General features: G+C 34.8%; 1 protein-coding gene across 2 annotated transcripts in view; it reads left to right on the forward strand.

Annotated features, from left to right (window-relative positions):
• Positions 1-1,215: 1,215 nt before the first annotated feature.
• Top1 (topoisomerase 1) overlaps positions 1,216-14,159 on the forward strand; it is a 43,834-nt gene continuing 30,890 nt past the window's right edge. For both annotated transcript variants that reach the window (XM_069842443.1, XM_069842444.1), the window contains exons 1-3: positions 1,216-1,369; positions 1,676-1,727; positions 1,936-2,117. In XM_069842443.1, coding sequence (XP_069698544.1) covers positions 1,328-1,369; positions 1,676-1,727; positions 1,936-2,117 — 276 coding nt within the window. In that variant the 5' untranslated portion in view covers positions 1,216-1,327. The remainder of the gene's footprint in view (positions 1,370-1,675; positions 1,728-1,935; positions 2,118-14,159) is intronic.

Here is a 14,159-nt window from a genome sequence, read left to right on the forward strand (position 1 = left end):
TAATGCACCTAGTTTTAGGCAATATCATCGCTCGAGAGTTTCTCGTGTTGCATACATTTAGGGATTTTTACATAAAATTGTTGCAACCTATTCTATTCGAGCCTAAAAATCCGAGGTCTAAACATGAGCATGCCCCAAGAATTTCAAAAGTCGACGCCTATTATAACCCATGCATATTATTTGCTATAATCACCGCTATACAGTTTCCGTCTTCGGCAACTACAATATTTTATTTATCAGAGTTTCGTCGAATCAGAGGCTGCATACAAAGGAAAATAGGAAAGAAACAGACAATGGAAGTTAACAAAGAGAAGTGACAAACAAGTAAACAACAAACAAACAAGTCTTCAGTGTAGTGAGAATCCAAATAGATTATTCCGTAAAAGTTTATCTGACTCTTAATCACGATGAGGGCAGATCATTTATTACAAATAGTGTTAATGAAAGTGCGATCGTTCTCAGAGATTTTTTTCTGTGTAAAATTGTCTATAAAAAATATGTTTCACGTTCACGTTTAAAAATTACTGCTTTGTAATCCGACATCCAATTTGAAAAGCACTCAATTTAGTATTGTCTTCAACTACAGTATAATGCCTCCGTGCCGTGATGCACATTCAAGTGATTTTCTTTATCCGAATATTAGGCCTACAAAAGATAAAAATGGTATAAACTACTGAGCACAAACGAACAATTATACCAATTAACTGGGAATATGCATAAAATTATTGTGGAAATTAAGTACATTTTAACTACGTATGCTTATGGAACATCGCAATAGGCTACCGACATACATTTTATTACAGTCGCACATCATTATGTAATCGAAACTGTGTTATTTATTTCTCTTTTCGTTAAAAATAAAATTATTTTCTTGTCGAACAGAAGTTGAAAATTAATTTATTTAAATGCCGAATACGCTACTACCTGCATACAGCCACACAAAGCGGAGTCAGATGAGCATAGTTTTGAACAGCTGGTGGCACTGACCATTCAAGAACGTGAGGTTTGATGTTTAATTTGCATCTGGTTATGTAATTTCCAGTAAAAGTATTATCTGATATTTTAACAGTAAATACTAACAATACCACATTGACCAATAATAATATTTATACATAATTAATTAATTGATAAACTATTTAGTTTTTAATAATGTGTTCCGTCAATCATGAGGCCATTGCCCATTGCCGATTTCGTTTGGCGCATGCGCATTGAATCATTTGGGCACTTAGAAATTTAGCCGTTCGCTGCTCGCGTCTTGTTGCCGTGTAGAGTCTGTCTCCTATGAGTTGTTTGGTGTATACGTGCTCGAGTGTTTAATTCTGAGAAAATGAGCACCGAAATTCTTGCTGATGTGGATGGATTGGACCTGGTATGTAGTGAATTACGTTGTTTATAATTAAAGTAGTGCTTTTAGTAAGTATAAATGCTGGAAATGTTAATATGATTGTACTTGTTCATGTAATGGTACAGACAACGACTGAAATTTTTCTAAGTCCCAAAATGGCGTCTGGAGACTAAGTCCCACGTAGTGATGATGCATACATTTCGTATGTTTTCTCGGAGCTAATGCTAAGACTTTTCCAGCATTTAGAATATTATGAGCTTATAATTTTGATTATCGGACCTTTCACTATAAATTTTAAATCCCAGATTTATACCTCTGACTCTATTTCAGGAGAAAAAATCAAAAGAAAACAGGAGTGCAGACGGAAACCAGTCAGCCGGAGGTGAGTAAAGGTTCAGAGACCTTTAACTTTTAGGCTATTGCATGTGTAAGTGTAACGGAATTATTGTGTTAGAAAGGTTAGAATGTGTTTTAAGTTTAATTCTTTCTAGGACTATGTATGTGTTTTATACATATATAAAGACAAAATTATAAAATATGTATTCTGCAAAAAGCCTTTAATGACCACATGCTTTCTTTATTTGTGACAGATGGACACATGGTTGTGAACGGGATCTCTAATGGATATACAGAAAAACATAAGAAAGAACATAAATCGGAACATAAAGATAAACACAGAGACAAAGACAAACACAAAGATAGACATAAAGATCACAAAGACAGAGATAAAGAAAAGCATAGGGACAAAGACAAACAGAGCTCAAGTGGAAAGGTAAGAAAAAACATGTTAATTATTCAAAGAAATTTAGAAAAGAACGTATTTGTGTAAGTATGATTTCGTATCTGTAGAGCTAACCTATTACGAATGGCAAGGCCTAATATTTTTCACCTTCCTCAATGCTCTCGAAATAACTTGCTTTAACTGTTCTTATGTTATGATAATTTTTAATCAGATGTGGCCATTGGAACCAATTTTTATATATAAAGAAACTATTGATACGGTTTTTAAAAATATGTTGGTCATTTATGTGTATAATACGTAAGTTAAGTTATTTGAGAAACTGCTGTTCTGCTGAAACAGAACAAGAAAGAAACTATGTTCGAAACGGCATGCAGAACAGCTGAGCCATATTTATTGTAAAACAGTAATTTACATAACCTACTTTTTAAGGTAAATGTAAATTAAATACTTTAAAATTAATTGATAGTGTACCCAATGATTAATGTTCAGCCTTTCTATAATGAACGAAATAGGCTATTAATAGATTCTTTTACGTTGTACTGCGAAATTTCAGTGGATCGTTAATAGTATGTTTCATTATTACACAGAAAATAATTGCTAGGTAGCAATTTCTGATCCAGTAACAGATGCCTTAGAAAGGAAGGTATGCCGGATTTCGTGGCTAACAGATTTAGTGTGCAAATTAAAATTCTACATTGGTATACCACTTCCAGATTTGTTTGGGTGCTGGTTCTTGAACCATATCCATGTGATCATAGTTTTGGGGTACAATATGATAGATTTATAGAGTACGATAGTCTTATTTAACGTCTTAATTTGTTCTTATCTTAACCTAGACGTACTTGTACTTTGAGATTCGGAAGTGTTAATAACAAATTCATTTTAATAATGAATTAACTAATGAGGCATTTGAGTTTCGACTAGCCTGACCTAATAGAATTCTTTTTTTATTCATAATTTTGGTAAATCTTTATAAAAGCGTTACCAGAGGAAGGAAGATAGCAAGGACATTTTACGAAAGACACAATGGGATAGCATGGGAGAGGCGAGTTTGGGTGAGGTAGTGACATTCTTAGACAATTGTGAGTATATGTAAAACATACTAAAAGCCTAAACTAACCTAACCTGTCTCCGATTCGACCTTACGAAAGCTCGCTTTTTCTATGTGACTAGTAAGAAAACGCACGGAAATCAGATGTATATGTTGCTCCTCCCAGCTGCCCATCCCTTCCACTCAATGGAGCGATCCTGCCTCTCCACAGCTCTCTGCTGTCCCCCACTTTCACAGCAACTTTGCATCCTTATTTCAGTGTAAAATTGGTGTCAGCACTCAATTTTTGTTTTGTTTACGGTACATATGATTCTTTTAGAAGCTAAGTACGTGAATTTGTTTGTACCTTAATGCGGTAACGCAATTGTAAATAAATACCATGCCTAGCAATAAGATAACCACCAGACGCGAATGATATCATGAGTGAAATGTTACTTAATTCATTTATTCATCCATAGTTATCTGTCCAAGAGCATTCTCAAATCTTTCCTATTTTCTGCCTTCCTCATAATCTTCGCATATGATCCATTTACTTTAATGTTGTCTTTTATCTGATATCCTCTTCTACCCGAACTTTTCTTCTGTTCACTATTCCTTGCAGTGCGTCTTTCAGAAGGCAGTTTCTTCTTAGCCAGTGGTCCAGCCTATTTCTTTTCCTCTTCCTGATCAGTTTCAGCATTATTCTTTCTTCACCTACTCTTTTTGGCACAGCTTCATTTCTTATTGTGTCTGTCCATTTCACAAAAGTCAGTTACCAATAATATAGCCTATAATAAATAAATATGTACTACACCTACTTTGATACAAACTGACTATTTCAGAAAATAGAGTTCCTGTTACCGCCATTCCCAATAGAACTACGATGCACAGGATTATAAATAAATAAAATGTAGTGGTCTTGTTTAAGCAAGGAAAAGTAACTTTGGGTACTAACAGGGAAGTTGGATGGAATTGTGAAATTCCCTCCTGTTCTCACACCATGTGATTTGTAAACTTGTGGGAAAATGTAAATACAATTTCCACAGTTTAAAAGAATTTATGTACAATATTTGGAGAAAGATTTCCTCTTAAACCCCCAAGAGCTGTTTGATGTAAACTCGATTGTGGAGGTGCCAATTACGCAAATATATAGACAGAGCAGCAAATACAGTGAGCCCAAATAAATGTTGTTTCTGTTGACCAACCAGCAGCAGGTCCTCTACCTTCCCCCCCCCCCCCTCCCACTATTGCCTCTGTTCGAATCTGCAAGCTTGTGCCGCTTCACCGAATAGCTTACTATGTTATATTAATAACATTTAGTACTCACCCTCACAGTAGTTGCTGGAAGCGTTGCCCATCTTGTGTGATAATAATGCACATCACGTCATTCACAGAACGTTTTCCATTAAATCTATTCTCTAAATTTAATATTGTACAGACCCAGAAACAAAATTTGGGCCACCTAAATTTTCCAAGCTCCAGTTATGACATACTGCGCATGCTCAGTAAGCACTCAGTTTGTTATGACTGGAACTTGGAAAATTCAGGTGGCCCAAATTTTGTTTCTAGGTCTGTACATGAAATTAAGAAAAAGTTAAATCTTCCAACAAATAAAGAAAATCTAATTCATATAACTAACCATATACAAAGAATAAAAATAAGAGTACTGTATTATCTGGACCTGGTTGAAGATAACAAGAAAAGTGACACTCGAAAAGATGTCCTAAAATTGCTAGCACTGGAAACTAATCATAGTAGATTCCCAAACAAAGAATGGCTTCATATTTTCACTGATGGACTCCTACTGTCCAACCAAAATGGCGCAGGTGCTGATGCTACATGCCCACACTCGTCTCTCTCTCTCTCTCTCTCTCTCTCTTTGCCCCTCATTCCTTTTGGCTGATACGTGAAGGATAACGTGAACACCAGTCAAGAGTAATGAAATAACCTAAGAATTAGGGGATTCTTCCGCCAGCAGATAAGGAGAGACAAACTTATGAGAATAGTCTAATCTGCATCTTTAGTAGTTAGGGATGTCTAGTTTTAAAAATTTGTGAAATTTATTGATATAACATCTTACATAAGTTTTTATCTGGCAGAGTGCTGTGCGTTTGTGGATGCAAGCAGTGGTGGTAGAGGAGAGGACATAACGTTGGTCAGCCAACAGAAATGCCAGGAATGTTCTCTGGAACTGACTGTACTAAGGAATGTGTTCTGTTGTTAATGTATGAATACAAATTCATATTTTCCTGCTTTTCTATCAAGAGTTGTTCTTATATTCATTCATTCATTTAGTGCTGCATCCTTCAATATGCAGTTTCTTCTCAGCCAGTGACCCAACCAAATCCTTTTCCTTTTCTTGATCAGTTTCAGCATCATTCTTTCTTCACCCACTCTTTCCAACACAGCTTCATTTCTTACTCTGTCCACTTCACACGTTCCATTCTTCTCCATATCCACATTTCAAATTCTTCTATTCACTTCTCTTCACTTCGTCATAATGTCAATGTTTTTGCCCCATACAATGCCACACTCCATACAAAGCACTTCACTAGTCCCTTCTTTAGTTCTTTTTCCAGAGGTCCGCAGATGATGCTCCTTTTTCTATTAAAAGCTTCCTTTGCCATTGCTATCCTCCTTTTGACTTCCCAGCAGCAGCTCATGTTACTGCTTATAGTACACCCCAAGTATTTGAAACTGCCCACTTGCTCTACTGCCTCATTTAGAATTCGAAAGTTTACCTTCTGTATTTTTCTTCCTATGACCATGCTCTTCGTCTTATTTGCATTTATCTTCATCCCATACTGCTCACAGCTGTCATTTAGCTCCAGTAGCATATCCTTTAGTGTCATTTCCTCTTCTGCTAACAACGCCATATCATCAGCAAATCTTACGCACTTTATTCTTCTTCCTCCTATCACTTCTCCCATGTTCTGAAAACATTTCTTCACTAAATCCTCCAAGTAGATGTTGAACAGGGTAGGTATAAAGGACAACCTTGACGTACTCCTCTCCCAATTCAACTTTCTTCTGACAGTTCTTCTCCTATCCTGACTTTGACTCGTTTCGTATAAAGATTACTGAACAGTCTTCTCTCTTTCCAATCCACACCTAATTTCTGTAGGATCCCCCATCAGTTTGTCCAATCCACTCTGCCAGAAGGCTTTTGTAAGTCCACAAATACTACATACACTTAAGTGTTTGCGTAGGCTTCCACGGCTGGTGTACATGGTGTGTGGATAAGCTTCAGGGCTTCTACCGCATTGTCTTGGTGTTATTGGCTGACGTTTCGACTGCTGTGTTGTGGCCATCTTCAGAGCAGTTGTTACTGTTATATAAGTACTGGCAGACTATTTCCTTATCCAACAACTGCTCTGAAGATGGCCACAACACAGCTGTCAAAACATCAGCCAATAACACCAAGACAACGCGGTAGAAGCCCTGAAGCTTATCCACACACCACTATATACACTTCTTTATTCTTCTCTAGGTATCTTTCGCCAATTGTCCATAGCAGTCCAATAGCATCTCTTGTACCTTTCCCCTTCCTGAAGCCAAACTGCTGTTCTTCCAGCTTAGAATATAAATGTCGATTCAGTATTCGCAAGAGAATCTTCATCAAGTGCAACATTAGACTGATAGTCTTGAACCCCTTACAATTCTTGGCATTATTTTTCTTCGGTATTGGAATCAACTGTATATTAATGTGGGCAAAACTATTGTTGTTACTGACGTGTACAGTTTTAGAAAAAAGTTTTGTTGCACAGATACTTTATAAGTCCCAGAAAGGAGGCATTGTGCATGATCAGAGGACGAGCGACCTGGTTCACAAGAGGAGGACTAGTTGAGGTAATAAAATTAGTTTTGTTTCATTGTATGTCTGATTCTGTCCCTTTCTGGGACTTATAAAGATCGTGCGACAAAACTTTTTTTGAAGACTGTATCTTCATTCACTAATGTCTACAACATTGATAAATTTTGGCTGTTCTTTCATTCAGGTATGTATGCAATTATTTATAAATTTTTATATCTCTAACATGGGAGTGACTTGTTGCATCATGAAGGACGTCACACTGTTATTCCTCTCAACCGTTCAATACTTTAGTCTGGTTTGGTTTTACAAACTTGTAGCCATATAACTGAGGACGGTAACATATGTGTGTAAACACTGGTAAGCACTGCTGTTTGAGACCTTTCATTGCCTATCTAACACTGCAGGAGGAATTGTGGATGTTTTACCGACTGTTGGTTTTGCCAAGGTCATATGAGGGGGTCAGAAGCAGAGGGATATAAGTGACATTTCTAAAAACATGAGATAAGTGCATTCAGAACAAGTTGAAGCATCTAAAATTTTAGTGGCAAAGAATATGTTTTTTAACCACATCGCACACTAAAACTGAAATTAAAAATTTCACGAAATATATGAGGCGTTCAGAGCTAAAGTGGATCAAGTCACAAATTTTCATAAATGAAGTTTAACTAATTTTCTGATTATCTGGAGTTGGATCTTTTCCGAGCAGTAATGGATCAAGTCTTAATTCCAAGCATTCGCCTGTAGATGACACCAGTCACTTTTGGCTCAGATTATTTGTTCACGATGTTCTGAGCCATAGTGGATCAAGTCACCAAAGCGTTTCATCAATTAACATCACAATTGTCTATACATTTTATAAATCTAGAATTTGAGAATGGAGCATTTAATTGTTGCTAGTCAAATTAGATAATCCACTAGAGCAAGTTAACTTTAAGTTCTATTATCTCTGAACTACGTCTCATGGACTTGATCCACTTTAGCTCTGAATGCCTCATATGAAAGTTTAAAGGTAGATTTACATATGTATGGATTTATTGATGCCAGTTAACCTGCCAGTCGTACTTTTGCACCAGTAAAGGTTTACACAGATTTCTGTATTTTGCCTCTCCAGTGCCATTTTCAAGTGAGGCTGCTACTTGAATGTTGTGCAAGGACATAACATGTCAAGTGACATATTTTCTCAAAATTTTAAAATTGTTATTTTTTGAGAAATTGAAGGTTAAATATAACAATGAATGAACTTGAAACATTGTTCAAGATCACACTATTTTTAATATATGAAACAAGCTTCACTTTTACATATATATATCTGTGTGTGTGTGTGTGTGTGTGTGTGTGAAAGTGAAGCTTGTTTCATGAGCTTTAAAATGAGACCAAACATAGCACTCTACCTTCAACACATTATGAGTTATTTCAGTTTCAAGATTAAGCTGTTTTACTAAAATTATAATTTTTCAAAAATTGAAATCGCAATTAGAAAACAAGTACTCGACACAGGGATTCATTATTTTATACATTTAATTAATTTTATACGCGCTTCAGTTTTGTGAAGTTTTATGAAAATAAAACGGGGTCAGATTGTGGCCTGTGTTGATTTGACATGGAATGACCAAGCTCTACAAATGATCAGAATATTTCCATGGTGACTGAAGTCCAGTGACGTCAGTGTAAATAATTTCCATTCCACCAAATTATTTTACTTTTTTTTTTATATTAATGTATGTCAAATTTATTTATTTATTATTTTGCTAATAATTGTAACATAAAATATAAAATATACAGAGAAACTTTAGCTCGCCCCTGAAAGAGTAGAATTCGTGCTCAGGGGCGGATTCCTGAATTGAAATTAATAATTATACAATACAATTTTCAATTATAGTATATAAATTTAAATTTACAATTTTTCAATGTTTATAAAATCCATACATAACTTTTTAAATTTAATACTAGAACTATTCGAATTGACAAGATTAGGATATTTAAATATAAATTTGTTATATATTCTTGGGCCTAAATTACTACTATGATTAAATACTGTAACAGTGTTGCATTTTGGTTCAAACAATCTTAAAGAATTCATACCTTTTGTTTCATAATTATGAGAATACAATTCAAAATTATTTCGATTTTTATGTATGAATTTTATTAGTACAATATAATAAATTTGTCTTACGTTAAGTACATTAAAGTCTAGAAACAAATTTTGAGATGGAAAATCAATAGGTTTATGAAGACATATTTTAATTATTTTCTTCTGTAATAAATAAAGTGGATTAAAATTGGATTTAAATGAGCTACCCAATCCTATAATTCCATACATAATTACCGATTGAAATAAAGTTAAATATATTGTACGTAATAAACTTATTGACAAGTAATTCCTTAATAAAACAAAATAATATACTATTTTACGTAATTTATTACAAAGATAATTAATGTGTTGGTTCCATTTTAAATGATAATCGAAAATTATGCCTAAATACTTAACTTCAGAGGACTCTTTAATAATCGGACATTTACACTGTATAGGACAACAATGAGAATTATGTAATTTAATACTTAATATAGATGTAGGAGGTTTGTTACATTTTTCAGATAATGAGAATGGAATAATTATGGTTTTATTTTCGCTGATAGAAAGATAATTTGTCAAACCATTTTTTTTTATTAATTTAAGTCCATTATTTGAATTATTATATGCATCATACCAGGTTTTTCCACCAAAAAGTAAAACTGTGTCATCTGCATAAGAATAGTGAACACCATTGTTACATGTTATAATTATCTGTAGCATGGAAATTCTAAACCAGTTAAGTGCTAAAATCATGTTTTCGAGTTATTCAAGAAAAACTATTTAATTTTCTAATTGTGTTATACATAATACACTATCTGTAGATAGCCAGACGACCTAGAGCTTAGCAGGTCTTGGAATGCATTAGCCTCGGTATATAGAACATTTTGACATACGAAACTACAAAGTGATATAAATGACACTTAACTGGTTTAGAACTTCCTTGCTACATCTGTCCATACTAATTGTAAGTATGTGGAATTAAAACTGAATAAACATTATCGAAAAATTTAGTAGCCCCTGACATTGGCTCAGCTGGTCCAATGTGTTGAGTGATGTTGAATGCACAATTTAATTTTGCAAGTCACGTGACAGTTTAAATAAGCTTCCACACCTTTACTGTGAGAGTGTGCAGCTGATTTTTTATATTTGTGTATCTGTGTGTGCACAGTTTAAGGAGGAGCTATCGAAATGAACCTATTAACAATTTCATTGTGATTAAGGTTTTGATCTAATGTCTACACAACAACAGTACAATCCAGTCCTTTTCGAGAAATTCTCTGTACATTATTAAGTTGTATTACTGTATAATATATTACACTAAAATTTTCTTGGATGTATGAAGCAACGGAGGATTACTAGTAAGTTTTCTTTCCTTCTGTGTGGAAGGAAACATTTTCATTGCAACAAAATGTCTTGTTAGTAATCTTTTGTAGTCATTTTCCACCACACAAATTGAAAGCAGTGGAGTGAGGTCTATTTCATCAGTCGAGAAATTGCTTGTATTATGTGCTAAATAGCTCAGTTAACTCTTTCACCTCTGATAACATTTTGACTGTTGTTGCTATACATAATACAACAAATAGAAATTAATTTTTATCGAAGTGGACATTTGATGCATGTTTGAGATCTCATTCTACATGGCTTGGGCCTGATGACCTGTTCCAGCAACACAATTGGTCTCTCCTTGGGTGACCCACATCTCATTTTCCTGCTGATGTGTAGCAACTTGGTTCCATCCGTAGTAGATTACACCAGTTCGATCTGTACTGTTGAATTTTGTCAGTTATGTTATTCATATTTAATTTATTTTGTATGCTTTCCTTTGTCTGATGACCTAATAAAGTGTATCCAGCCAAGGGGCGAAGCAGTTACATTTCTGCTGCTTCCAATCGTTTTAATTTCTGATTGGTTAATGTTCAAATTCCAGAGCCGTATATCAACACTGGGCTAGACATTGTTTTATAGAATTTCTGTTTGTACTTTTTTTCATGAGTTTTTTTTTTCTGCGCCAATCAAATACTGATATTTACCAATTTTGTTTTCCAAATCATTTACTTTTGTATATGATACTGTACACCCAAGGTAGTTCATCTTAGAAACTTGCTGTATTATTTTCCCTTCCAATTCTATTTCAGTTCTCATGCGGCCATTTTCTTTAAATTCCATAACTTTCGTTTTTTCAGTTGATATTTATAAGTTATGTTCTTTAGCTAATGAATTGAATTGATAAACTGCTTTCTGTAAATTATCTTCTGAAGAGGCAAATATTGCTTGGTCATCAGATCAGTGAGGTATAAAGATTAAATCCATAATTTCAAGTGGGAACACAGTATGTCTTAGATTGCAATTGTTGTGTTAGCTATGCCTGACCAATTTACTGGCTATTTGTATGTCATCGGGGAGAGTAAATATAAAAACAGTCTCTGACACACCCCACCCGTTTTCAAATGTTGACATCAGAAGTGAAAGTTGAAAGTATAGGTGTTTGTTAAGATGTACCTTACCCATATTATTGGTGATTGTACTGCTGAATTTGCATCAAATGATGTGGTATCTTGATGGATGTTCTGTTCATAATGTCTCAGTGGCAAGAAATGCATTAAACTGGTTATTCCCAAATCCATGGTTTGGAAGAGTTTGGTTTAGAGATTTCCAGCGTGATCGCCTGATCTGATGCTATTGGATTTCTTTCTTTGGACTCGCACAAAAAATGTAGTGTGCTAGCGGATTCCAAGTACATTGGAAGACATGATAAAACATATTGCCGCTGCATGTGCTGCAATAGCTTTAGAAACAATGACAGCAGTGAGTTGATCAGTGATGGAGCATGCACAGGGATGTTACAGTGCAAATTGTCTTGTCTTTCAACACAATCTCTAAAGCAGCGACTGTGAGAAATGTGACTGCGCACTGTAAGGATTTCCTGTTTTTCCAGATCATTACCATTTTCAAAAATGTATGTTGACCTTATTTTGAAAATTCTTTAAGTAAAAAAAAAATTATTGTACAGGGTCCAACAGAATGATGTCCTCTGTTTGAATTGGCCGCCATACAGATTTCTTGATAGTTGCACTTGAGTCACACATATCTTTGGGCAGCACAAGCCATGCCATTTCAGTTACCATCATGGCGTGGACAGGTGAACATTGTGCATTTTGTTGTTGAGAATTTAAGAAAAAAAATGACTGCGATTGCAATGCTGTGGTAATTTCGTACCCATTTTAGAGTAGGTCGACACGAAAGAATTCCTGATAATTTCTACTGATATGGGTGAGAAATGTCAGACAAAAGGTTTAACTTTCAAACAGAAGTCGTCTGGTAGATGTCGCAACTTTCGGGTCTCGAGAATATTGCAGCAGTGAGGTATGCTGTTATCACATCTCCACGACATTCCGCCATTAAACATGCTCTGGTATTGGGAGTATCTGATTGGAGTGTCAGACGAATCTTACACCTAGACCTCAAGTTCCATCCCTACCGAGTTGTGGTGGTTCAGGAATTTCGGCAATATGACTGGCTCAACTGCCAAGATGCTTGCAAGACCGTATTGGAAAATGTTCCAGGCGATGCTGTTGTGCTCAGTAATGACTAAGCTCCTTTCCATTTGTCAGGCTACGTCTACAAACAAAACATTCCATATTGGTCCCCTTAAAACCCTCGAGAAATGCATCAGCGACCTCTCCACAGTGAACTTGTTACTGTTTGTTTGTTTGTTTGTTAGAGTAATAGGAGCTCTGCCTTTTGGAGGAAGAAGGGCCACAGTCACTGTTTGAGGAGAGTTTAGCTCATGATGGTATTATCTTTAAAATAAAGTGATGTTAAGATGACAAACATTCTTCTGTAAGATGGTAAAATAAAATTATGAATAGGATCTATGTTGCTCTTGTTTATGTTTTTAATTGGGAAATCATTTTGCCGGCCCTGTATGTATCACTTCCCTTTAATGTAATTTAATTTCTATTTGTAGTAGTGTGTATAGTAACAACAGTTAAAATGTTGTTCCTATGGCAGATGGTTGAGACATTTCATCATAGCTCTGGCATCCCACTGGAGTTTGATGTTCTTGGGCTCTTGTTGATTGATATCGAAGTCAGGGCAGTGGAGTAGATGTTCTTCGTTCATGGAGTAGTGCATATAGTGCACTGACTCGATTCGTATATTCCAGTTTTTCTTAAGGGGGTACATATACCTTCCACCCTTAAAAATTTATATACTTTGTAATTGTTACTCCTTCATATCCCTAAGTCATATTTTTATGAAATCTTATGTGCTTAATGTTTAAAAATTGTCCTTGGGTAAAAAAAAAAAATTGTCTACATGAAAAGTTTTTGTAGTTGAGGACTTTCAAAATATTTATTTTGCGATTTCTACCAAACTGCCATTTAAAAAGTTATTCCCCAGATTTTAAAGATTTTTTAGTAATTCTATTTTTGTCTTAAAGATAAAATTCATGTTATGTCCTAGCTCAATAGTTGTACAAGAGGAAGAAAAAATGTTTTCTTCATATATTTAAATTTTAAGAAATTTTTCAATTATTATTTTTTTTTTTTTTAATTTCTGTCAAAGATAAGTTAAAGATTTTTGATTATACTAAGAAAAAGGAACATCCAAAGTTTCATGCAATTATCTAAAAAAATTGTGGAAGATATGATTAGGAAAAATGCAGCTTCGAGAATATGAGCTATGAAATTACATATTTGATAGCTGGTACTGTGTTTGCATAGCACGACATTTTAATGCTTGGTCAGTTTTGTAAATATATTAAACACAGACATAAAACTAAAATTTCATATTAAATTATCATAAAAAATTAAAATATATTTTTTTCAACCTTGTAGTCACCCTCAGTAATATAGTTGGTATAGTGCTGGCCTTCTATGCTCGAGGTTGCTGGTTTGATTTTGGCTGAGGTCGATGTCCTTTAAGTGTGTTTAAATGCGACAGGCTCATGTCAGTAGTTCTACTGGCATGTAAAACAACTCCTGCGGGACAAAATTCTGGCACACTGGCGACACTGATATAATCTCTGCAGTTGCGAGCGTCGTTAAATAAACCATACTTTTAATTTTTAATTTTTCAACCTTGTAGGTGTATATTTGAGAATGAGTGACACAAATTGCTGGCTGATAATGTTTGCATGGCAGGACATTTTGA

This window comes from Periplaneta americana, chromosome 12 (assembly GCF_040183065.1).
Source record: "Periplaneta americana isolate PAMFEO1 chromosome 12, P.americana_PAMFEO1_priV1, whole genome shotgun sequence".
In the NCBI taxonomy this organism is placed as follows: Eukaryota; Metazoa; Arthropoda; class Insecta; order Blattodea; family Blattidae; genus Periplaneta; species Periplaneta americana.